The sequence below is a fragment of the Ricinus communis genome, chromosome 1, assembly GCF_019578655.1.
Source record: "Ricinus communis isolate WT05 ecotype wild-type chromosome 1, ASM1957865v1, whole genome shotgun sequence".
Classification (NCBI taxonomy): Eukaryota; Viridiplantae; Streptophyta; class Magnoliopsida; order Malpighiales; family Euphorbiaceae; genus Ricinus; species Ricinus communis.
Window position 1 is genome coordinate 5,801,308 of NC_063256.1, and position 24,171 is coordinate 5,825,478.

Sequence of the window (24,171 nt, forward strand, 5' to 3'; positions counted from 1 at the left end):
TAAAAAATTTAATATATATAAAAAGTATATTGAAAGTGCTATTATTTCAATTATTTTATAGATTTAATGATCGGGACAAGCAAATATGAAAGCAGCTCATTACCATCGAAAAAGGAACTCATACATGACCACGCCAAACCAAAACCCCATCTATACAATTTTTGGATCTCAAGCAGGCCGGTCCCCAGCCCAAATGGGTCAAGCGGCGGTTAGACTCGGCCGAAACAAAATATTAGGCTCTAAAAGCTCACGCTCAAACCTTCATTTCTTCAAGAGGCTGAATACTTTATTATAAGTTTTGGCAGCAATATTGATCTTTGTGTATATCTTAGCGAAAGACAGTCTTCATCTATTTTCAGAAACAATTCAAAAACTTATGATCAAATTATAACTTCCAGAGCATATAGATTTTATTTTACATTACAGACTATATAAAAAAGCCTATTGATGCGTTACAAAATATTACCTCAAAAGCAAAGTGAATAGTTAGCAAAGACGCTGCATTAAATGGCAGCAAATAGGCCAAAAATACAAGTTACTAAAATGGCATAAAATCATCACCAGCAATCGAACTTACATGCATCCTATCATCCTGATCGCGGAGGGATCCCATTCTTTCATCTAGTACTGCTAACTGGGACTTAACCCAGGGTGGATTATACCTGCCTTCGACCCATAAAGCTTCTCCAGTATCTTTATGCTTGAAGTCCGGATATTTTGGGTTCCTCTGTAAATCAAAGAAATAATGTTATCGATAGTGAAGCCAGAAGCATAACTGAAAGGAGGGTAAGATAATAGCCCGCATAAAATATATGCATATATAGCAATAATAGATAAATTGCATAATTTAACATTACAATTAACAAAAGAAATGAAACTTAACAATTTTACAAATAAAGTAATACTCCTTAGAAAATCATGAACTTGAGGTACAAATTTATTGATGATTTTCTTTTTACTTTTCTATTTGATTAGTTTCAAAAAAATATCAATTTAAAAATAGAATTTGATACTCGTAAAACTATAAAATTCATAATTAAAATTTTTATTGTATTTACTTTTAGTTGCATTCCTCTTAATTTTTACTAGACTTGTCTCAAAAACTACTTAGTTTTTATTTATTTATTAGTTTAAATTTAAATTATGATAGACATGTTCTAAGATATTATATCATTTACATATATAAAGTACAACAAAAGGTAAATTTCACAATAATGAAAACTAAGAGGGTTGGGTGTAATTTTAAAGGGGAAACTTTAGTTTTTACAAGAGGGTCGAGTGTAACAATTCCAGGTCTTCAATAAGTTCAGAGCAATTGGCCCAATCGAGTTGGTTTTAATTTTTATAAAATGCCATATATAAATTAAAAGAAGAGAAAATGAATCATCACATTTAGTTAGCATGTCATATGGGAATAAAGGCAAAACCTCTTATGCATGAAGGCGTTTTGTCATCAGTCATTCATTATACGCATATGCGCACAAGTGCTTGTGTATGCATATGTAAGCAATGCCATAATAACCACATGAATGCATGCATTTTTTCAATTCATTAACAGAAAGGAGTATACCTTGTTCTTCCTGTTGTCCCACCAGTCCAAAGGATTAGCAAAAAAGGCTTGCCATAGTTCTGTGGCATTCAAGCCACTTGCAGCATTATTACCAAACTTTCTACCTGGTACTGGATATATATGAGATAACATCAAGAAATGCCTGACAATTTTAATTTACATAGTTCCGTTCCATGCCACATTCCAACAAAGATATGACTTACTTGGTATCATGCCATCAGAGTCACGATAACTTGAAGGTGCTGAATAAGAGCTCCTTTCAATAAAATTCAGTTGCTGGACAACTACCTGCTGAGGGTTTAGAAAAATGAGAACCCAGTTATACGAATTAATGAGAAAACAATATGGATGCATGTAAAATCTTGAAGAACATAACCTTGTAGTATGTCTGCTGCTTTCCTTCTTCATTTTCAACTACATCTGAAACCAGTCGACCGGCAACATATATTTGGTGGCCTTTCTCTACATGCTGAAAAGCAATTTGTGCCAGATCATCCCAGAATGTCAAATTGATCCTACGAAACATCAGATTATCATTTTCTAGAGAGGCTTGAAGGTTTTATTGTCGCCACTTTATCTATTCTATAGAGTGATCACAATGTAATGGAGCAATCACCTATAAACATAAATACTAAATTGGGGGAAATAAACACGCGCCACACACGATTAAACACAAAGAAAACATATACAGAGTAAATTCTAGTCCATTAACAATAATCATAAATGCTATTCAAGCCGAAACATAATAAAATTTGTCCTATTTAGAGTGCAAGACACCCTAAACACATACCTAATAATACGCAAGTTCCAAAATTGTAGCTCTAAATATGAAAGTTGTATTTATACCAGGTGGTCTCGGCAGCAGATCTCTTAACGGCAAGTCGTGTCCAAGCAACAACCTTGCCGGACGGTAGGTGTTTGATCTCAACGGGAGCCCCAACATTTCCAATGAGATTAACGGAGTTACAGAGGTCCTTTTTCCATGGAATTTCAGTTGGTTTAGCATACTGTGCCGCTTGATTGTAATCAAACGAGCATTTTAAAGTGCCATTAAGACGCTGTCGTATAGTATGGTGCAAGGATAATTTGGCTAGAGACAAAGCCGGGAGTCGCGGTTGCGCGCTGGTGAGAAGTTTGGGTAATATGTTAGTGTAGGATACGAGTGTTCGCTCGAACGCCATTGTTCTGTGCTTCGAGTACTATGAGTAAATTGCATAGGGTTTTTGGGTTTTTGCGCCAAATATCTTTAGACCCGTTTTAACTTGTCTGGGCCGGGTCAACACGTGTATTGAATAAGGAAAGAGGAGCGGCCAGTGTTCCTTCTGGACTGACCGTACTCCTTCTTCTCTATTGTGAAATGTTAGTGCTAATTAATTTGAGATGAGCCGAAATCCCATTACTACAGCACCAATTTTATAATTAAACAAAAAAAATCTAATTAAATTGTAAATCAATATGCTGAAAAAGTCACCAATTCCGCAATATGAATCAGATATTTAAAAGAACATTCATATACGTATAAATAATGTGTAAGCGTAACCACGGTAACTCCCGTAGTTTAGGGCAGTGGAGAAAGATCGAGATATCTGCTGAAATTAGAAAAATAAACTTATTAGATCAATAAGGAGTAATTGGATGCAAGGAAAACTTTTCTCGAGGGAGAACAAAAACCTGAGAGGATTGACCGAAAACTTGACGGATCTCACGGAGACGAGTGGCAGCGAGACGAGCTAGCATTTTGGAGGACACTGAGCTCTCAGTTAACAAAAGCACCGATTTTGACAACTGCGAGAAGAAGAAGATGCAGAGAAGAAAATCAAGTCCGGAAGCTATCGCCCTTTCAAGTTGAAAGCGTATCATAGTAGCAACAACCATTCAGCCCATTTAGATGCCCCTTAGTTTTGGGCCAAGCCCTTTATCCCCATAAAACCTATTAATGATAGGGCAGAGGGTCAAGTTGGCCCTGAACAATTTTCAAAGTCCAATTCGCCCAAAATTAGGAATGAATTGGCCGAAGCTCAAAACCCTTTAACCGAGAACCCCATTAAGAGTATGTTTAGGATTGGAGGTTCAAAAAGTAAGGTTAGAAATTTTTTAATTTTTTTCTTATAAATTTTTTACATTGTAAAAGAAATAGAGATATGAATAAGAATAGACTTTATACCTAGGCTTTAAGCTGATGAAAAAATTAAATTCGATTGAACTAAATAAGAGAAAGATAATTAATCGAATAAAAAAATTAAAATACTTATAGTCATATATCTTTTATATATTTGTCATTGAGATTAGAAAAATATTTTCTTAATTATTTTTTATTTTTAATAATTATTTAAATTTAATTTTTTTTATATTAAAAATAGGTGAATAGATGTTTTTCTTAAAAATAGATTTGAAAAATATAATTTATAAGAAAAAAATTAAAAAATTTCTAACCTTACTTTTTGAACCTCCAATCCTAAACATACTCTTAATGGGGTTCTCGGTTAAAGGGTTTTGAGCTTCGGCCAATTCATTCCTAATTTTGGGCGAATTGGACTTTGAAAATTGTTCAGGGCCAACTTGACCCTCTGCCCTATCATTAATAGGTTTTATGGGGATAAAGGGCTTGGCCCAAAACTAAGGGGCATCTAAATGGGCTGAATGGTTGTTGCTACTATGATACGCTTTCAACTTGAAAGGGCGATAGCTTCCGGACTTGATTTTCTTCTCTGCATCTTCTTCTTCTCGCAGTTGTCAAAATCGGTGCTTTTGTTAACTGAGAGCTCAGTGTCCTCCAAAATGCTAGCTCGTCTCGCTGCCACTCGTCTCCGTGAGATCCGTCAAGTTTTCGGTCAATCCTCTCAGGTTTTTGTTCTCCCTCGAGAAAAGTTTTCCTTGCATCCAATTACTCCTTATTGATCTAATAAGTTTATTTTTCTAATTTCAGCAGATATCTCGATCTTTCTCCACTGCCCTAAACTACGTGAGTTACCGTGGTTACGCTTACACATTATTTATACGTATATGAATGTTCTTTTAAATATCTGATTCATATTGCGGAATTGGTGACTTTTTCAGCATATTGATTCCCCGGATAACAATCCAAACATTCCATGGGAGTTCTCTGAGAAAAACAAGGAGAAGGTAATATTAAAAATGCTAGTAATTTTAAGTATCAGAATTGTGTTTATGCGTGTTAATTGTTATTTGAGGAGCTTTCTCCTCATTTATACGTTGATTATTAGTTTTTTTTTTTTAATAAAGCATTAATCTTTCTATTATTTATCGTGTATTTAAACTTTCTAATCGACTTCACGTATACCTATTAACAGTTTTTATGTTGATTATTAATTTTTTTCTTTATACAGCACGAATAGTTCTAATGTTCTATTGTTTATCTTATATTTAAACTTGCTAATTCACTTAATGCATACCCATCAACACTTTATATGTTGATAATTAGTAATTTTATTTGTTTTGTAAAGCACAATCTTTCTATTATTTGTAGTGAATTTTAACTAGTTTATTGACTTGTATACTGATCAACAATGTTTATGTTGATTATTATTATTATTAATTTTGGTAAAGCATGAATCTTTCTGTTGTTTATTGCGTCTTTTTTAACTTGCTAATTGACTAAATGTATGCCTATTAAAGAAAATGCTGAAAGTTAAAAGTGAACGTACTGCTTACGGAGTTAGAAATGCTAGTGGTGTTAGACCTTTAATGCACGTGCAGGTTTAAATGAGAATGTAAAATATTTTAATGGAAGTTATTCAAGCTTGACTTAGGTAACTAAACGTTCTTTGCCAAGCTAAGGCCTAGAATGACCTGGACAGGTTTTCTAAAGCTGGTGAATTATTATTATTTTTTTTAAAAGATTTAGTAACCTTTCAAAATAAAGCAATCCATTATCATATTCACATTGGTAGCCATCAATCTATCACCTTGCCTAGACTTATCTTATTCTCTGCTTTGATGTTACACAAAAATATTTCGAATTTACCTGTCGTGGCTCCTATTATTAAATGCTAGGCACAGAAATGAATGTTAACTGCTGCAAATCAGCATATCTAGATGAGACTTTGTAAATTTAGCTGGGTCCTAAAGCGTAATAAGCAAGCCATCAATGCAAATCATTTTGTTTTCTTGGTTCTTTTGATAGAAAATGTCAATGCAAGCATGGTTATTATTTATTAGTGACATGCAGCATTTCATTAAGTGGAACTCTTTCCTTAGCCATAACCTTTTTCTTTCAAGCGTGCAGGAATCTGTTTTTTTTTTCCCCTTTGAAATAAGAGTTTGTTGGTATGTCACAACTTTCTAAGTAATGTGGTTATACATGCGTATTTTACGTTGAAAATTTTATCAGTGGAAGTACTATAGACCTTATGCTAGTTCATGCTCTCTCATAATGCTTTAGCTACTTATGATAGAAATTATTTTCTAATGTTTCCATCACCTTGGTAGTTACTTTTTCCAAGTTATAAATCTAGGGTGCTTAGGCCAAAAACAGCAGTTTAGCCTCTCACTAGTCACTAGAAAAAGACAGGAGTAATTACCCTGTATCTTTGCTTCAGATCATTCCTCTTTTAGGTACTAAAACTTGCCTGATGAGATCTCCAATTGTTTGTGATATGTTGCTATGAAATTATAGCTATCAGAGGAATCTTCCTTGCAAGGGCTTAGGAGTAATGTAGAGATATAAGTATTTTTTTTCCTTGAATGATAATTTTAAATAGTTGTTACAGGGGATAATAGAAGAAAACAAAATATTGAGAACTTTTCACGGAATGCTATAAAATCAGCTTCTTGCATTCTTTGTATTGGTTGAACAATTTTCATGCTGTCCCGCATCTTGCATTCATAATTGATGCGTCTTTTTTAACTTTTTCAACCTAGCATTGACATATTGATTGTTAGTTACATCTCTTCCGTTTCGGTTTTCATTTTTGTTCTAATCCTCTCCTTTTTTAGGTTAAAGAGATAATATCTCACTATCCATCCAACTATAAGCAATCAGCAGTTATTCCTCTGTTAGATCTTGCTCAGCAGCAGCATGGAGGATGGCTTCCTGTCTCTGCAATGGATGCTGTAAGTGGACAAGAATACATGAGATCTATGAAATCAATTTGCATGTGTATGAACTCATAACAATATTTTAACATTGCCTTGCAAGTCTTAAATCGAGGGACATGCTTGATGATACATATCTTACATGCCCTTACGCCACCATGAAGTACAAAATAACACTAGTTGGTACCATAAATGAGAATAACATTTTTGGGTGGTTGTCCTTTATTAATAGGAATGATATTTGTGCTAATTGAAATGCTAGACCCATTTGGGAATTGCATATGATTCAGAGGGTGGTGAAGTTTGTCTGGTTAGACAAAAGCATGCTATTACATTATGGCTATGATAACCACCGTCTACGAAAAATGATAGCACTATAATGTACCTTTCTGTTAAAAGCATAGTTTTAGATTTACAAATAAGCCTACGGAAAAAAATGAAAGGAGTGGTAAATTGTATCCATGGTCATTGAATTTAGCACTTAGTTTGATAGCAGCCGTGAAGTTGCAATTTATGTCATTAAATAAAGCAATTTATTGCACTCAAATTATGATCACAGGACTTCTTCCAAGGGGAAATAGAATCTGACATATATTGGAATGTCAACAGTTCTTAAACAGAAAACATGCATTTCCTTCAGTCTTCACCTCTTAAAGAATCCAGTATTTTAACTAATATCACCGGCAAGATGCTGCACCTCCCCCAAAGTCCCAATCACCATTATATCCTCCTCCTAATCACGTGACAAGAGAATAAACAATAAGAACAATATACGTACGCTAATTGGGAAATAACCTGATCATTCCCCTTTCGATAATTGTCCATTAGTGGCATATTGCCTCAAAAGCGAGGTGGCAGAAAACTTATGATTTGATACTTATAATCTTTGAGGCATTTTTGTATATCTGGATTGTAGTGATACTTATAAATATGGCATTCGTATTTCGTTAAATGAATAAGATATTTCAAAAATAAAGCTTTAATATGCTTTTATTGGTTGCAAACTGTTTTGTTTTATTGTTGTTTGTTATGGCCACAATGTATATCATATGCCAAATGTTCTTATGGCTTGAAGAACATTGTTATCCTCCTGCTGTGCAGAAAGATATATGCATAACAGTTCAGCTGATGTTTTATAAATGCTCCAGGTAGCTAAGGTTATTGAAGTTGCTCCTATTCGCGTGTATGAAGTTGCAACGTTTTATTCTATGTTCAATCGGTCACCGGTGAGAAAATACACATCTTACAACTATCAAAATTGGATTCTTCTACATTTACCAATTTGTGGTGGTGCAATCTGCAATTTAGTCGGATCAACTATTTTTATTGGATTTTTAGGTGGGAAAATACCACCTATTGGTTTGTGGCACAACACCTTGTATGATACGTGGTTCACGAGAAATTGAAGATGCATTACTGAAACACTTGGGAGTGAAGCGCAATGGTGAGTCATAAACAGCTATGTAGTTAACACTTGTTTCAAATTACACCTGACTACAAGATGAGATTTTTAGACTTTGACAATAAGCTATATGAACTTCCGAATGTGCAGAAGTAACAAAGGATGGTCTTTTCTCTGTTGGAGAAATGGAATGTATGGTAAGTCTTTCATTTCTTTCACTGGTCTTGATTATATTCTTTTCCAACAAGGTTTAGAGTTGGACTTGCCTGGTCCACTGAAATAATTGAAAAAAAGCATTTTAGTTGACAATCTACAATAAGCCTACTCTATTTCTTCATGTGTAATTTTGCCATCTTGTGAGTATGCATGCATGTTTATTCTTGGAAGTTATAGGTATATCTTACCCTATATTCTTGATGCATATATTTCTATTTTATTTGGTTCTATGTAGTTAAATGGAACCTATGTTATTAATTACCACATAATCGTATTGATTGGATAAGTACGGCCATCAATGGAGAGTTATCAGCTAGCATGGCTGTGCCATCTTAGCAAAGATCTAAGCAGTGTCTGTGAGTATGCATGCATGTTTAGTCTTGGAAATTATAGGTATATCTTATCTTGTATTCTTGATGCATATATCTCTATTTATTTCGGTTTTATGGTATTTATATGCTAATGCTATTTATTACCGCATCATTGTATTGAATGGATAAATATGGCCAACAATGGACAGTTATCAGCTAGCATGGTTTTGCCATCTTAGCAAAGATCTAAGCATATTTGATAAATCCTTTGGCATAATGCAATTCCATAGGATGATGAGTATTAAATTTAGTTTCACAAAAAGTTCATTACAGTAATAAACAAGCACTAATGCAAAGCCATGCCATTATAAGAATGGGTGGCATGGGTCAACCTTGAATTGTAGATATACCAGTTCCATGCCATGTGTTTTCTCATTTGTGCTGTTTTCACTTGTGCACTGAAATTCTTTTTCTTGTTTCTCTGCAGGGATGTTGTGTAAATGCTCCCATGATTACTGTTGCTGATTATTCCAATGGATCCGAAGGATACACTTACAATTACTATGTGGGTCCATGATATCCCTTTATTCCTGACAAGTTACCATTTGTTCAATAGGAAGCTCTAGAAAATTCATGTTGCTTTCTTACCCTAATTGCAGGAAGATGTTACTCCAAAAAGAGTTGTTGAGATAGTTGACATGTTAAGAAGGGGGGAGAAGCCACCGGTAAGGCCACTGCAGGTTGCTGAGGTTTTTTCTTGTTTGATAATGATATTATTCTTTGTACTTAAACCTTTGTTATTTATTCAGCATGGCACACAAAATCCAAAACGCATCAAGTCTGGGCCAGAAGGAGGCAATACTACTCTAAATGGCGAACCAAAACCTCCTCCATGCCGGGATCTTGATGCCTGCTAAAGTCATGGTAAATGTTGTCTCCAATAAAGCAAAGCTTGGATGTCTTCAGACTTCGCCGTGTCATCCATGTTGTTTATCTTAAGCTTTTCCATTATTTGTATTTGCCTGCCAGCAACGGTTCTGGCAGATGTACAACTTCATAATCAAGTTATGAAATGGCTTACCAGTTCCTTGATGCTCATGGATTTAAATGTTTTGAGTTTTGCATGACATGGTTCAGAACCACCGGAAGGACAGCCAGATGTTCATTCGTTCCAAAAGCAGAAAAAGCTGAGGCTTATTTTATTTTTTGTCAGTGAGCTTTTAATACTAAGAAATGTTATGCATTTCATCATCTTCCTGCTTGTATGGGTCTGTGATAGGGAAGAGAGTTTCTGCACTTTTTACTTGCTGTCCTAATCTATTGCTGCACCCTATCATCTTTGGGTTGCAGCCAATTGGATTGACAAAATGCTGAATGTTTTCTATTCATATTGGTAGGATGATAAGGAGTTTGTTCCGTGGTGAAACATGATCTTGTATTTGTGCCGGACAAAGTATAGAAAGATATTTAGCTGGTAAAGCACCATAGGCTTCCTTTAGAGCTGATGTCTAGAATGGATTTGGTTAGCATGTATTTTATTACTTTTTATCTTTATATGCACTTTTATCTTTTTCCTGTAAAAGGATGACAAAGTATAGTAAGTGATTGAATTGAGGGTTTTAGAAATGATGATAGATATGAACACACTTGTGGTGGTTGGAACCAGCGTGTAGGTTGGGGACTTGAGATGAGTTGCTTATTATTGGTTCGCCAAATTGGGTTAGGGTTGGATTTAGTCAGTGGGGAAATGAGAATTAAAGCTAAAAGGTTCCATGCCACCTTTTCCGTTTAAAACGATGAATAGTTCCAAGATGTTAAATTTACATAATGGAAGTTAGGGATGGAAAAACTTAATTCACGCTTATAGGAAATTCGTCTGTCCAAACATGGGAGAAGAGTCCCACTCCTCTTTAACAGTTGAACAGTTAAACTATTTCATTAAAGATCAGCTCTCAACAGAGCACCAAAATTACTAGGAATGGTACCATTCGAAGTTGCTGATGCTACCCAATTTTGTGCTCTGAAAATTATTTATCCACTCCAATCCCTTACGAGATAGAAACGGAAATCTCAAAGTCTGTCCTGCTTTGCCCTTCTTCTTCCTTGTAGAAGCTGCACGCGCACTTTCAATTGCCAAATTCAGAACGAGACTGGCATTTAGCAAATCTTTTTTTTCCACGCCATTATGTATGTTTATTTGACCTTTTCTTGGCTAAACGGAATGGTGCGCTTTGCCATATCAATATGTTATCATATCTTATGTGCAACTTATTCCATACCATCTAATAATGGCAATGGAATGGAGATTTCGTATTTATACAATGGGACAAAGAATTCATGTTTCTTTTTCCCCACCAATCTGAGATAGGGCAAAATCTTTAAAAAGGAAAAAAAAAAAGTCATTGCTAATTATCTGTTTTCTAGATTTCTGTTTGCTATTTTCCACCCTCTTATACCTTCTCCAACAGGAAACAGAATTATTTAATATGGAAAAAAAAAGGAAGAAAAATAGTAGTCTTAATGTAATTATAGTCAGTCCATATTGTGTGTTGCTGCCGTACTCCTTATTACATTTATTTTTTTCCCTTAATTAGATCCCTCCTCTCCATCCAACTGCTCTCCCAAGAATCAATTCAGAGTTGAAATAACAATTGAAAAAATGGTGGGCTGCAACCTGGTTAATGAACCAGTCAAATGAAGAAAAGTTGCTTAGATGCCCTAAAACCAAAATTGAGCCACCTCTCTCTCTCTCTCTCTCTCTCTCTCTCTCCAATGATTAAACCTCCAATAATGATTCAGGAGAAAAAGAAAGTCAAATTTACTTTTGGAAACACAAACATTACCCCTCTTATCTCAAAAAATAAACTAGCACTATGATTGATTTTGTGTTGGACTACAACACCCTCAGCATATTCAAATGGAAACCAACCAACCAACCATCAGCCGTTCTACGTTAGCATTCCATTTCATTACGACAGTAAGCTATTACAATAATAATATTATTAATATCATGAAATTATGTACCCCTATATCCCTTTTACAAGGTCCCACAACCACTACCAAAAATTAGAGCCCCCACTAGAAAAGTGCTTCCATCATTTCCCACTATCCCCACCACCGATATCAAAAAGGAAGAGCTATCAAGTGAGCTTTGACAATTCTTCTCCTTCACTTCAACTTGGCAAGCCTTTTTTTAGGCTTTGACATCGAACCCTATTTTGAAAATAAAAGATGGAAAAGAAATGCAAAAGCAAAAACTATGGCATCTGACTTTGATTGCAATTTGAAATTAGCCAACATCTAATCGTGGGATTTTCTTTTTTCTTTTTCTTTTTTAACGGGACAAACAAAATGTGGGACCCCAAGCACTTAGGCGACCTTTTTAGATGGGACCATGGGATGCTTACCCGTTTGTACGGTCTATGATGGGGGATTTGTTTCTGGTTTTACAATAGTTGAGGTATCCGGTGCTTGTGTATGGTAAATTGCTGTGGCCAGTGAGATGGGCATGATGCAAAGAGCCTTTGATTGCAGAAACTGCATGGCAGCACCCACATTTTCTTCCATCAGTTTAGCCACTTGTCGTTCTGTGCCATCGTTCGACCACTTCTCCCATGCTGGTTGGTTTCTCCCACCTTCCCCAGTTTCATCCTATAACAGGAAGAATAAGCTCAACTGCCTAAATGTAAAGGGAAAGCACACCTATTATCATCCAGAACATGCTCCTTTGTTTATTACCTCAACTGATGATAGTGGGATGTCCGTTACAAGTGGTGCGACTGCACCAGCTCCGCCCAATCTACTCATGCTTAATACCTGTTAATGATGAAGAAACATTAGTCAAACAGAAGGGGACAAAGGAATAAAATATTTCAACCATCCCCCCGTGATTTTTGCGGATACTCCAATTCCAAATGAACAGGGTAAGCACTTCAGTCCTAACATTAATTAAATTCACCTTGCAAGGTGACATTGGTATCCTTTGCCATGTATAGTGGAGGCAACCATTTAATAACATTTATGAGCATTCAGAATTGTTTTCGGGAAAGGGAAACTAGACTCAGCCCCTCATTTCCTTAGCACAGTAGTATTCACCTAAGTAAGCCATAGTTGTATAATTCAGACACCTCCCAGAGATCCATGGTGAAACAACTTGTGCCTCTTAACAAGTTGTGGAAATTCATAATTGGTGGGAAAGACCACTGCCAATATTTGAATCAAGTATTACCACCAATGCTTTATTATTAAAGTCTGATTTAGATTGGATAGGAGAATGACCCTTGAAAACATCATCATTGGTAGAGCAATCATTAAATACTTCGACTGAAATAATCAAACAATGCTTGAATATATATTAGATAAGGATGGGAAACATCTAAAACAAATATAAAAAAAAAGTCTATATGGTATTCAAACGGATGCAGTTTTGTTTCAAAGCTTGTATCATCCTACTCATTTATTTAGCATGAAATAATAGGATATAATCAAAAGATCTGCTAAAAAGGAGTTCATTTATGTTTATAATACCTTCACTTGGAGCCTTAGAAACTTCACATAATCCACAATTTCATCAAGCATGGCAGCTCTATCTGTCTGCACAAAATAACACATACATCAATAAAGAAGTAAGAAGTTGCAGATAGCTTCTAAAAGTTTAATCAATTATAAGATTCATTCTTCAGCCAAGCTCCAAGAGAAACATTTTATATCTTCAAAGGTTATATATATATAGGATAAACATAAAGAACTCTAATTTCTTTACCAGCCAAAGCATCAATGCCCAAAACCCACTAAACCCCAACACCCAACACACACAAAACAACCACCCTAAACCTTTTCTTTTAGAAATCACATCCTAAAACATTCTAACACTTGCTTCATTTCTGATTCTAAGATCTTAAGCATTCACAAAGTTACGCCTAGGCCATAAGTTGCAAAGTTCAAATATATTTTAACAAGTGTTAGAATGTTTTAAAAGTTCAAATATAATCTCTAATGATATATTTTAACAAGTTCTCCATCCCTAACAGTTGCCAAAAGTGTACGAAAATATCCATATCAGTTACATCAAGGACTAACAAATGTATATGGAAGCACAAAAAAGAGACAAGTAATTAATGACAAATTATAGAACAATCATCCATGACGCAGCGAGCAGAGCTCATGCATAAAGCTAGCTGTTTCCATGAAAATTAACAGTGCCGCACTGAAGTGCTTTTTCATTCCCTTTCCAGTTCACATTGTTGTTATTTATGTATTACTTAAAAAGTGATCTCCAGACAGTCAAATTACAAAAACTTTTGTTAATTGTTCTAGTTCTCTTGCAGGATAGAAAGAAGCAAATTCAGATTGCTAAACCTTGCTATTAAACAATAATCATTGCAGATAGGTTATAGGTCCATCGGGTTTATTTTTTTCCTTAAATTGTTTATTACGTACCTTCTCAACATAGGAGATAGATACAAAGTGCAGAATGCTTTAGTCTACAATATGAAAACCGAAGCACCATTCTGCAATTTAGTTCACAGAATGACATAAGAGAAAGAACTGACCTTGTTGACACTAGGAACCAGCTCCTGCAATGCCCTAATTCTTTCAGCTATTCTTTCTCTGCGCAACTGTATAGAAAGAATTGAGAGTGATTGTGCCATTACCACAAGAAAAGAACTAATGAACTTCAGGATGCAAATGAAGGAAGAAAAGAAAAACATATGGCTCTCATGGCAGAGCCCCTCATCAAGTTTTCAATCCTATTGAACATTTATACAGTAGCAGACATGTTTGAAGAGATTAGAGCAGATGACTTCATATGTCAAGTTTCTAAAAGAGCACACATAAGTTTGATCCGATCAGGTACATAATTGCAATATTTTAAAACATACTTTAAACACTAGCAGGCATCATTACATAAGTTTAAATCAAATTCAACATCATTATATCAGTCAATCAAACGATAAATTTTTTAAAACAAAAGATACTGCGTCTAAATCACATGTTAAGCAGAATTTTCAACTTTTACAGAACGACTATGAGAAACTAAATTTCAATCTTCAACAAGGATATAAAGTTGGGGCTCTCAATTTCAGCCTTTTAGTTTAAGTGTAGTTATTTTTGGAATTCAGACCTTTTCCCTCATGTCTTTTTCAAATTAACTAAGGATATTTAATGCTTCTATGTAGCCATCTTTTTGCTTGCTACACTAGACTTACCCGCTCAGCAATGCTGTGTGGATCTGTGGCTTGTCCTCGTCTAGCCCGCACCCTGGGGCGCATTGTGGGAGGATGTGGGGCTGCAGCCATAGTTGTGGGCATTGGTTGACCATGAAAAACCTGCAAAAGATGAGAATCACAAGAAGAAAAAGTTATGACAGAAGATAGTCCATTCAACCAGCACCACTGAATGGTTTAGGATGCACGACCCAAGTATCCAACCGCATAAAGGAGGTAGAAGAAAAGAAAACCAAATTAATAAATGAACTTTCAGTGATTTGTCAATTATGTGAGAAAAAATAACATCAGGCAATAAAGTTAAAACAGTTGTAGCAGTACCAGGAGAGTAGAGAAATAGTACAGAACCCCTTTCACAAAATCGCAGCATTTTCCATTTCAAATAATATTTGAAAATTCTTTGACCACCAAGATAACATGTAGTGTAATCGAAATACATATGAGAATTCAAGTGCTTCTTGGGATAAAAAGCAATTTGCTAGGATATGGCAAAGCATCAAATACCTTTACTGTTAAGATTAGGTGGAATTAAGGTTTCTTGCATGAGAAATTGCGGGGATTGCTGCTATACAACAATAATAACAATAAAAGGAAGCAACGCCTGCAACAAGCTAAATGCTAGGATGAATTTTATCAATTACCTGAGGTTTTAATTCCGGATAAAGACATAGAAAGACAATATAACCCTTAGCCAATACTGAATCAAGCATAAACGAGGATAAAAAGACATGTTCAAGTTTCTTCTTTCTGCGGATTTGAGAGATTTTTCTTTTCATTACAGTTTCAAATTTTGGATTTTCAGTTCTTTATTTCAGCATTTATATTCCATATTAACAGTTGCCTATAGATATAATCCAAATTTGCCAAATTTGGTGACTTGGAAAGTTTAAATACCAAACTTGAAGAACTGTTACTATATTGCTTTGCTTGTGTTAATCAACCGACAGAAACATAAGGAAAAGGAAGAAACAGTGGGATTTTTTCTCGTTGAAAAGCATGCTATAAATGTGCAAATGTAATTGTAGCCTACCACTCAGTCCTAATAACTCGAACAATTGACTTGGAAATGCAAAAACAAATTTCAAATGTGGCGTTTCCTCTCATTTTTCTTCGCTCATCTCGTCCGCTACTAAGAAAACTCATCCCAACATCAAAGTTCAAAAGAAGAGGTTACAGAGCAAAGAAAAATGACTAATTATACAAATATATATATATATATAACGTCCAAATAATGAAAACACTTACGTTCTTAACAGTATTAGCTCTGCCATCGACAACGTCATCACGAAACCTCTTTCCACTTCCCGAAGCTTCCTCAGGCTTTAAAAACCCTCCTTTTCCTTGCTCCAAGCTTAGCCCCAACGGAAACCCGTGAAATCCAGCGCCTCCTCCTCCTCCTCCCCCTCCACCTAGGGCAGTGATGTGGTTGGAGCCGTCTCCAGAGCTAAGCTGCAGCATCATCGGAGTAGCCAAGGCACCGTCGGCTCCGACCAAGCCGGCTGCGTCAGCCGAAGCGAAGTTAGGTAGGCCGAGTATTTCTTGGAGGAAATCGTCGGCTGGAGGTTCTGTGGGATTGTTTGCCATTTGCAGGAGTCGGCCTGAGAGGAGATAGCGAGTGTATTATGGGTGCAAAAGAGCATCTACTGCTGCTGCTTGCAATCGAGAAAGAGAGTATAATTAAGAAAGGTTTTGGAGTTTGCTTAACTTTGCTTTTCTGAGCAGTGCTGCTACTTAGAGCCAACAGACTAAAGGCAGGACCAAAAGTTCTGCCTTTATCCTCGATTGATTTTTTTTCTCTTTAAAAAAGGTTCCTTTTTCATCAAATTTACGTCCCTACCCCTCCCATTTTCTCTCCGTCCATACATGCACTGTAATTGTCACAGCTCTACCCCTTCTAAAATGATTTTCTTGCCAAAGGCCATACTTCTCATATATCAGTAGGGTCCAGACCCAAAAACCTTTTTCTTTTTAACAGACAAAGAAGAATTTTTGATCCGCGTGTCTGTTTTCTATAGAATTATAATTAGTTTGAGATTGAATAAAACAAATCTAATCAAATTCTGACTTCATTGATCTTATATGAAACATAAAATACCTCAATAAAACCGTTTCTTCGGAAAATCCAACATCATCCTTTAACTTTCACCTTAGTCTCCATTCTTTAGAAATTGATTTTCCAAGGAACAACCAATTTGGACAGTAAAATAAATAAAATTTCTAAATTTGGGACCACGTTTTGCATGAGCTCTGCTAGATTTGAACCCAAGTTAGACAGTGGCCTCACTCTAAAACGGGTTGGACTTAAAGCTCGGCCCAACTAAAGGAAAGCAAGAGGAACAGTCTGCAAATTGCAATAGGATATTGGTAAATTTATTTGTAGATTCGGAAATCTAGGTTACCAAATTCAGGCGACAGATGGTATAAAAGGTTATACACTGTTTACCTGTAGAATTTTGGATTACAAATGACAAATTGAGAGTCAGTATAACAAATTATATAAAGAAGACATTGGTGGAAATGACTATGGAATACGGAGGAGATAAGATTTTGCCCAAAAAGTTAAAAATAATTCTTGAACTCTTCAGAAAAAAAGTCTGTTAAACATAAAAATTTCATTTTTGTACGACTAAACCTTAAACATTTTCTTAAAGGATTCAATTATATTAATTTTTTTTTTAAATGGGTCGATAAAATCTAAGATTTCACATTCACTGTTGGCTTGCAGTGCATATGCCTTTGTAGCTGAATTAGTAGCCAAATCTTATAAAAATATTGGTTTATCTCATGCTTGTTTAGTGGTGGCCTCACTTCCTCTGAACGCCTACTCTGTTATTGGATACCTAACAGTGGTAGTTGCAAATTTTAGCAATGGATTTGTTATTTAATTATATAAAATTTACTGTTAATTAATTGTTATTTTTACCATTCAAATATTATATTGAATTAATAATTTTCTTATAAAAGAGACAAAGGAGAACAAGGCTGGATAATGACCCAATAAGTAGGAATACAAGAATTCAGAATGGTTGTAGTTACAAATTCAGCATCTTTATTCATCTGCCTATTAACCTGCACAAACTTAGGAATAACAAAATACAAATACTCAATCTCCCAAGAACAAGGATCATAGAAGTTTAGAGGGTTTACAAGAACTAAGTTATCTGCTTCAAAAATACAGTTCAATGCTATCATTTCTAAAGCTAAATTGACTGCATCTAAAAGGGTCATTGCTTCAGGAAAAAAAAAAGGGACAGGAACCCTGAATAAGTGAAGAGCCGCCATCTATCAACTGTCCTTTGAAGTTCCTAACATACTATATCTGTTTTACCCTTCGCTTCATCAAACGCAACATCACTATTGAATTTATAGAATCCCCTTAGTGGAAGACTCCATTTCAAGAAAGTCTTAAGTGGTACTCGAATCTCCAGCAAGTCTCTTGACATTGATAACAGATTGTTAAGGATTAGGCAATAGGTCATTAAACACGATATTATTTTTATCTTTCCATATTTGCCAACAACTAGCAGCAGCATGAATGATGAAATCACTCTTGCCCTCGCTCTCCCCTTGTTCATGTATCAGAAAGAGATTATATGGAAAAACAATTGGGCTCAGAGCCTAAATTAGAAGCCAACCAAGTGGCTTGGGCATGATCAGATAAAAATAGCATATGCTCAATACTCTCTTCTGATTGGTTACAGACTGGACATAGAGAAGGATCTACCATCTTTGGTTTTAACAAATTAAGTTTAGTTGGTAAACAATTTCTAGAGAGATAAATGGTTTAAGTTTAAGAGACAATTGGGGAATTTCAAATAGACTTCCAATGGGCATCTGATAAAAATCTAGGAGATGAAGGTCTATTTTGATCTCAAGAATTATCAAACTGATCATAGATGAATCTGTATGCAGCTTTTCAGCAGACAAACATCATTTGGAATCAAAGTGCCAAATAATTTTATCCTTTTCATTAGCGGGACCAATTGGAAAGTCAGTTATGTTTTTAACTTTGTTTGTAAAGAAAATAGCTTTTAATAAGCTCATATTTCATTTATTTCAAGAAAAAGATAAATCTCGTAATAAATAACATCGTATTTCGTGATGATTAAAAATTATATTAAACAGTGTGAATTGACATATTTTTGATGAATAATTTTATAAAATTTATAAATTTAATTTAATTTCACTGTTAGATAAATAAAAAAATAGTTTAAATCTATAAATTTTAAGAAATTTTTAGTTATGAATTTTAACTTTATTTGTAGAGAAAATAGCTTTTAATAAGCTCACATTTAATTCGTTTCAAAAAAAAATGATCTCATATTTCATTCATTATAATAGTTAAAAAGACGAGAAACCATATTTAATATTTGGATTGAAGAATTTTAAATAAAATTTTTTATAAAATTCATGAATTTAACTCAAATTTACTGTTTGATAAATAAAAAAAATGGTTTAAATCCATAAATTTTAAGAAACTCTTAGTTTTTTAAAATTTTTTATTTTTTAAAATTTTAATTTCACGTATAGAATATGAGAAAGTATAAAATTTACTATTTAAAAAAAAATAGATTTTTATAATATATTTTTATTCAAATATTATTTCTAATAAATCTATTTTATTCTAAAATTGTTTTAATTTTAAATAAAAATTTAATGTTTTTATTTTAATCCAAAACACAGAATTTTAAAAATTCATTAATTTTAAATTTATAAATTTAGATTAAATTTATGAATTTCAGAATCCTCGATTCAAAGGGTAAGTGACATTTTAAGATTAAGGGGATATCACCCTAAATCGAGGCAGCTTGGAAATCCATGAGTCATCAGAGATGCTAACCTTATTCAAATTGCCCATATTATATACCTAATTCCCTTACTAATGAAGTAAGCAAATTGACACTAGCAAAGTATTTTTCTTTTTCTTTTTAAGAATTAGCAAAGTGTCAGTTTGACTTCATATATTATGGCCACATGAGATTTTAACTGTTTTTTTAATATAATTACAAATTTATTGTTATTTAAATCCCCATTCACTTTTCATTATCTACTTCGATAATCTTTGATATACATTTAAACTCTTGTTTTTCCTTTTTCTGAAATTGAGTGTCCCACTCAAATTACTTATGTTTATCATTTCACTAACAAATATTTCATAGAGATAATTAAGAAATCTTAAAAAATATTAATGTTTTGATAAATAGAATGGAACCATTCAATTCCGCAGTCATCTTACACCATTTTCGTATAGAATCCAGCTTGGCACTTCCAAATTTTTGTATTTATTACCTTTTTAGGATTTTTTTTTTCTCACCATATAAAGACCATTTTTCTTAATATAAACTTTATTTTCCATTTCCTAAGTCTTTCAAGTTTCATTATCATAATAGGGAAGATAGACAAACTCACCTACCATCAAATTTTACCGATAAATTGTTCAAAAGAGAGAAAAAAAAAAAAAAAAACCTATAATTGCCCCACCAATTGCTCCGCGTCATGTTCACGGATCAATCAAAACCCTTGCAAAGGTTTTTCAATTTTTGAAAACCCACCACAATATTACAGTGCCCAGTCTCTATCGAGAAACACTGTTTTTTATACAGTTTCTTTTTTAATTATCAGTAATGGCTGTTGCCTTAAAATCAACGACTAGCTTCCTCCACGACAGGAAACCAGAGACCCATCTTTTAATTCGTTCTCCCTCTTACAAACCCACCGTCATTTCAACCAGAAGATTTGCTCCAATGGCCACTCTCACTGCAGCTAAGAATCTTAGTCTGTCTGAAACTTTCTCTAATCTGAAAAAGCGAGGCAAAGTAAGCACTCATCTCATTCTCCTCCTAATGTTCATGTTCTTGTTCTCTTTGTTTTTTTAAATTTTGGTATGTGGATTCCTTTCATCTTCTTGATGGGTATTGGTTACTGTTCTTGCAAATTGTTTTCGGAGAGAGAGAGAGAGATAGAGAGCTTGTAAACTGTTGATTTATTGGATGGACCTGAGTTTAAATTGGTGGGTGCTTTCAGTTATACTTGCACTGGCCATTCCAATTCGTTGAAACGCAATGACAAAATCCAACGGTTTAATATATCAGTAGAACGGTCTTTTAGTTAGTTCTGGAAAGAGGATTCAGTAATCTACTTGTTCTTGGGTGATGATATTTTTAAATATTATTTAAAGTAGGTTAGCTAGAATTAGGAGTGTGTATCTGTGAACAACATCTGGGAATGTCAAAAAGAGAATCTTTTTGAAGATTTGTGTCAATATCTCGTGATAGTGTTATTAAGCGTAAACCTTTGTGTGAAGGTGGCATTCATTCCATACATAACAGCTGGTGACCCTGACCTTTCAACCACAGCAGAAGCCTTGAAGCTGCTGGACTCCTGCGGATCTGACATTATTGAACTTGGTGTTCCTTACTCTGATCCTTTGGCAGATGGTCCAGTGATTCAGGTTTGATAACTCTATTACCTGTTGGATAAATTTAGTTTTCAGTTTGTTCTTACAAGTTTCTCTCATTGTTTAGGCGGCAGCTACCCGTTCTTTGGCAAGAGGGACCAACTTCGATGCAATCACATCAATGTTGAAGGAGGTAAACCATCATACAGTACCGTGCCACCTTCTTGCTGCAATGCCACTGAGATAGATTGGTCATTAATTATTTCAAAGTTCTTGTCATTTGGGTTGGTGACTGATAAACATTGGTTGGATTAACTTGTGCTTGATATTAACTCACCTCTTCCAGTCTGAGTGTCGATTAGTGGTACATTTTCCAGATAGTAGCGTTATTTTGTCTGTCCTGCATAGGAGGTCTCTACCTTTTTATCAAACAATAAAAATTGAATCTTTAAAATATTATCTTCATGCTGATTCCTATCATGCTATTGATTGTCAATTCAATGTTACCCAAATTTATGCACCAAAAGAAACAGGCTCAATAATGCCTTCTCATTTCATTATTTACCCTTTTGTTAAGGTGGCATGTTTCACTATACATGCCTAAATGAAGAAGCAAGTAAAAAATAATAGGCACATAGTAATTCTGTTTACAGCTTTTTTGCTTTTTTCCTTTAAAAGTAAAGAATATGTTCTTATACCACTTCAATGGTTCACTCTACAGGTGGTTCCACAATTATCCTGTCCTATTGCTTTATTTACATATTACAACCCAATATTAAAGCGTGGGATTGAGAAGTTTATGTCCACTGTTAAAGACATTGGAGTACATGGTAACTAACAAGTATTATCTGCTTAAATTTTATACTTCTAGCATCCAGGGTATCGAATCTATGCAATGAACTCTTCAACTAATCCAGTGTTCTTAATACTAGTTACTTTTTCTGTTTTCGTTCGTTTTTCTTATGTAGATTATTTGTGTTGTATGATTTTGATACTTAAATGCTTCCAATTATGTTTCAGGACTTGTAGTCCCTGATGTACCTCTAGAAGAAACTGAACTTTTGAGGAATGAAGCTGCTAAGAAGAATATTGAGCTGGTATGTTCTTTGCTCTTACTTGAATATATAGCCATTTATCAAATCGTGTTGATCAGAACACCATTTAGAATAAAACTTGATTTGCTTTTACTTTTTTTGTTTAAAGGGAAAACATGAGTGCCTGTGGCTGGTAGCAGTTAGTGGTGATTGTGTTACTGATACAAAAATATTGTTAACCAATGATTTTATTGTGCAAACCAGTGCTATCTTAATGATATCATTTTACGGCTTACTAAAAGCTGCCTGTAAGTTGACTGATTAAAAGGGATGCATATAGTGTATGTTGGTTTCATCTTAAGTTAATTATGCATGTTTGAATGGTTAAACCATTTGCGAAATCAGTAATGAAAGTTGAGGTTTCCCTTCGTTTCTGCTAATCGTTAAATGCATCTAATTGATGTGCTGTTCTTGAATTTTTTGTTATCTAGGTACTTCTGACGACACCAACTACTCCAACAGAAAGAATGAAAGCCATTGTTGAAGCAGCAGAGGGATTTGTGTATCTTGTAAGCGTTTTGAAGTGTCTGCACATTATCATAGTTGAGCTATAATATTAACAAAGAATGATTATATTGTGTTCAGTGTCTCTTGTGACATCTTCTTTTCTTCTGGGGTTACAGGTTAGCTCAGTTGGAGTTACAGGTGCCCGTGCATCTGTAAGTGACCGAGTTCAAACCCTTCTTCAGGAGATTAAAGAGGTCTGTTTTAGTTTCACATTTGCTTATGATAAATAACTAGTCTGGCAAATTCTAAACATCCAAGGTAAATTGACTTTCATACAGTATTTCTAGTTTTTCTTGACTAAACCCTCAAGACAAAAATTCCAGTGGTGCTTGGTTTATTACATGTGCGGCCTTTCTCAAATATGAATTTGGGTAGAAGGATGAATGCTGAGAGAATTTATTCATTAATTTCGTATTCCATGAGGGACTTTCCTCTCGGCTTGATGGCCTACTGATAAATGGCCTCAGATCAATTGATTGAGTCCAATGTATGAACATATTATCTCTTGTCTATTGAGACGTCTGAAATATGTTGGATAAATCTTATCTGCTCATTGAAAGCTGGTATTGATACAATTTATGACCTTAAATACAATTCAGGAATCTCTTAAAGTAAACATATTCTATCATTTGTGGTCATATAAGGATTTTGTTTTTATAAAGTTAAATATTCAATCACATCTGCCTCATGCCTCCATTTTGAACATGACAGGCGACAGCTAAGCCTGTAGCAGTTGGCTTTGGGATATCAAAACCTGAGCATGTGAAACAGGTTTGTCCTTTGACATGGAAAAAATCTTGCCCATGGCTTCTTGTGGTAATGCGTCATGTTAGATGTTTATTGCCTGAGATTTATTACAGGTGGCGGGATGGGGCGCCGATGGTGTCATTGTAGGTAGTGCTATGGTGAAAGTGTTGGGTGAAGCAAAATCTCCCGAGGAAGGGTTAGAGGAATTAGCAACTCTAACCAAATCTTTGAAGTCAGCACTTGTTTGAATCTAAATTCGTGTTATCTAATTTAAGCTTGGGACTGTTATTTCCACAGTGGCATAAGATAAAATCTCTTTTTGTATGTTAGCCCGATCTTGTAAGCTCCTGAGCGCCTAGGCACTAGGAAATTATTGCAATTGCTTTTGGAAAATTCGTTAGTTTTTCTCTATCAAGTCTTGTTGAGATACATCTAGCAGTCATCATTCTTGTAGCCACCACTATTAAAAGAAGCTGACTAGTGTTGTCATGTTAAGATGCTCCTGTCTGCAACCTAAATAAGGATCTTCTGATCTAAAAGGATATATACTTCCTGAATCTTCCTGAGGAGCCGAGGCAGCAGTTAAGTGCCCTTCTAAGAAGTCACCCATCTTTCTCCTTTTAATAAAAAACTTTGTACAGACAT

At 34.7% G+C, this 24,171-nt stretch overlaps 4 protein-coding genes across 7 annotated transcripts; 2 read left to right on the forward strand and 2 right to left on the reverse strand.

The window, feature by feature from the left end:
- LOC8274726 (protein OSB2, chloroplastic) lies at window positions 1–3,605 on the reverse strand. 3 transcript variants are annotated; one of them, XM_015720399.3, is made up of 7 exons: window positions 3,242–3,605; window positions 2,417–3,159; window positions 1,947–2,085; window positions 1,774–1,858; window positions 1,571–1,680; window positions 578–727; window positions 1–349 (listed from the first exon to the last, which is right to left on the reverse strand). In XM_015720399.3, exons 2-7 carry the CDS (start codon window positions 2,749–2,751, stop codon window positions 329–331), a joined length of 840 nt encoding a protein of 279 aa, XP_015575885.1. In that variant the 5' UTR covers window positions 2,752–3,159; window positions 3,242–3,605; the 3' UTR covers window positions 1–328. The 3 variants fall into 3 exon arrangements, with proteins under 3 accessions (XP_015575885.1, XP_015575884.1, XP_002520978.1); XM_015720398.3 differs by lacking the exon at window positions 1–349 and having other exon boundaries at window positions 366–727; window positions 2,417–3,156; window positions 3,242–3,604; XM_002520932.4 differs by lacking the exon at window positions 1–349 and having other exon boundaries at window positions 366–727; window positions 3,242–3,604.
- A 502-nt stretch (window positions 3,606–4,107) lies between these two features.
- Window positions 4,108–9,646, forward strand: LOC8274725 (NADH dehydrogenase [ubiquinone] flavoprotein 2, mitochondrial). 2 transcript variants are annotated; one of them, XM_015720397.3, is made up of 10 exons: window positions 4,108–4,414; window positions 4,500–4,532; window positions 4,628–4,693; window positions 6,527–6,643; window positions 7,774–7,851; window positions 7,964–8,069; window positions 8,178–8,224; window positions 9,042–9,119; window positions 9,214–9,279; window positions 9,364–9,646. In XM_015720397.3, exons 1-10 carry the CDS (start codon window positions 4,211–4,213, stop codon window positions 9,469–9,471), a joined length of 903 nt encoding a protein of 300 aa, XP_015575883.2. In that variant the 5' UTR covers window positions 4,108–4,210; the 3' UTR covers window positions 9,472–9,646. The 2 variants fall into 2 exon arrangements, with proteins under 2 accessions (XP_015575883.2, XP_002520977.3); XM_002520931.4 differs by having other exon boundaries at window positions 4,111–4,414; window positions 4,497–4,532.
- Window positions 9,647–11,537: 1,891 nt separating this feature from the next.
- Window positions 11,538–16,567, reverse strand: LOC8274724 (transcription factor UNE12). Its single transcript, XM_002520930.4, has 6 exons — window positions 16,027–16,567; window positions 14,764–14,883; window positions 14,107–14,172; window positions 13,082–13,147; window positions 12,293–12,370; window positions 11,538–12,205 (listed from the first exon to the last, which is right to left on the reverse strand). Exons 1-6 carry the CDS (start codon window positions 16,363–16,365, stop codon window positions 11,975–11,977), a joined length of 900 nt encoding a protein of 299 aa, XP_002520976.1. The 5' UTR covers window positions 16,366–16,567; the 3' UTR covers window positions 11,538–11,974.
- A 3,601-nt stretch (window positions 16,568–20,168) lies between these two features.
- On the forward strand, window positions 20,169–23,955 carry LOC8274723 (tryptophan synthase alpha chain). The gene is made up of 9 exons (XM_002520929.4): window positions 20,169–20,597; window positions 21,086–21,232; window positions 21,306–21,371; window positions 21,900–22,008; window positions 22,199–22,275; window positions 22,704–22,781; window positions 22,896–22,973; window positions 23,491–23,550; window positions 23,640–23,955. Exons 1-9 carry the CDS (start codon window positions 20,406–20,408, stop codon window positions 23,772–23,774), a joined length of 942 nt encoding a protein of 313 aa, XP_002520975.1. The 5' UTR covers window positions 20,169–20,405; the 3' UTR covers window positions 23,775–23,955.
- Window positions 23,956–24,171: the final 216 nt, after the last annotated feature.

Excerpts from the sequence above, each read along its gene's own strand:
- LOC8274725 (XM_002520931.4), top strand. The coding sequence starts at position 4,211 with ATGGTTGTTGCTACTATGATACGCTTTCAACTTGAAAGGGCGATAGCT. Across the intron at positions 4,415-4,496 it reads TTTTCGGTCAATCCTCTCAG|CAGATATCTCGATCTTTCTC; the intron begins GTTTTTGTTCTC and ends TTCTAATTTCAG. Across the intron at positions 8,070-8,177 it reads CTTGGGAGTGAAGCGCAATG|AAGTAACAAAGGATGGTCTT; the intron begins GTGAGTCATAAA and ends CCGAATGTGCAG.
- LOC8274723 (XM_002520929.4), top strand. The coding sequence starts at position 20,406 with ATGGCTGTTGCCTTAAAATCAACGACTAGCTTCCTCCACGACAGGAAA. Across the intron at positions 21,233-21,305 it reads CAGATGGTCCAGTGATTCAG|GCGGCAGCTACCCGTTCTTT; the intron begins GTTTGATAACTC and ends CTCATTGTTTAG. Across the intron at positions 23,551-23,639 it reads AACCTGAGCATGTGAAACAG|GTGGCGGGATGGGGCGCCGA; the intron begins GTTTGTCCTTTG and ends GATTTATTACAG.
- LOC8274726 (XM_015720398.3), bottom strand. The coding sequence starts at position 2,751 with ATGGCGTTCGAGCGAACACTCGTATCCTACACTAACATATTACCCAAA. Across the intron at positions 2,086-2,416 it reads TCTGCTGCCGAGACCACCTG|GATCAATTTGACATTCTGGG; the intron begins GTATAAATACAA and ends GATGTTTCGTAG. Across the intron at positions 1,859-1,946 it reads AGCAGCAGACATACTACAAG|GTAGTTGTCCAGCAACTGAA; the intron begins GTTATGTTCTTC and ends AACCCTCAGCAG.
- LOC8274724 (XM_002520930.4), bottom strand. The coding sequence starts at position 16,365 with ATGGCAAACAATCCCACAGAACCTCCAGCCGACGATTTCCTCCAAGAA. Across the intron at positions 14,173-14,763 it reads CACACAGCATTGCTGAGCGG|TTGCGCAGAGAAAGAATAGC; the intron begins GTAAGTCTAGTG and ends CTTTCTATACAG. Across the intron at positions 13,148-14,106 it reads TGGTTCCTAGTGTCAACAAG|ACAGATAGAGCTGCCATGCT; the intron begins GTCAGTTCTTTC and ends TATTTTGTGCAG.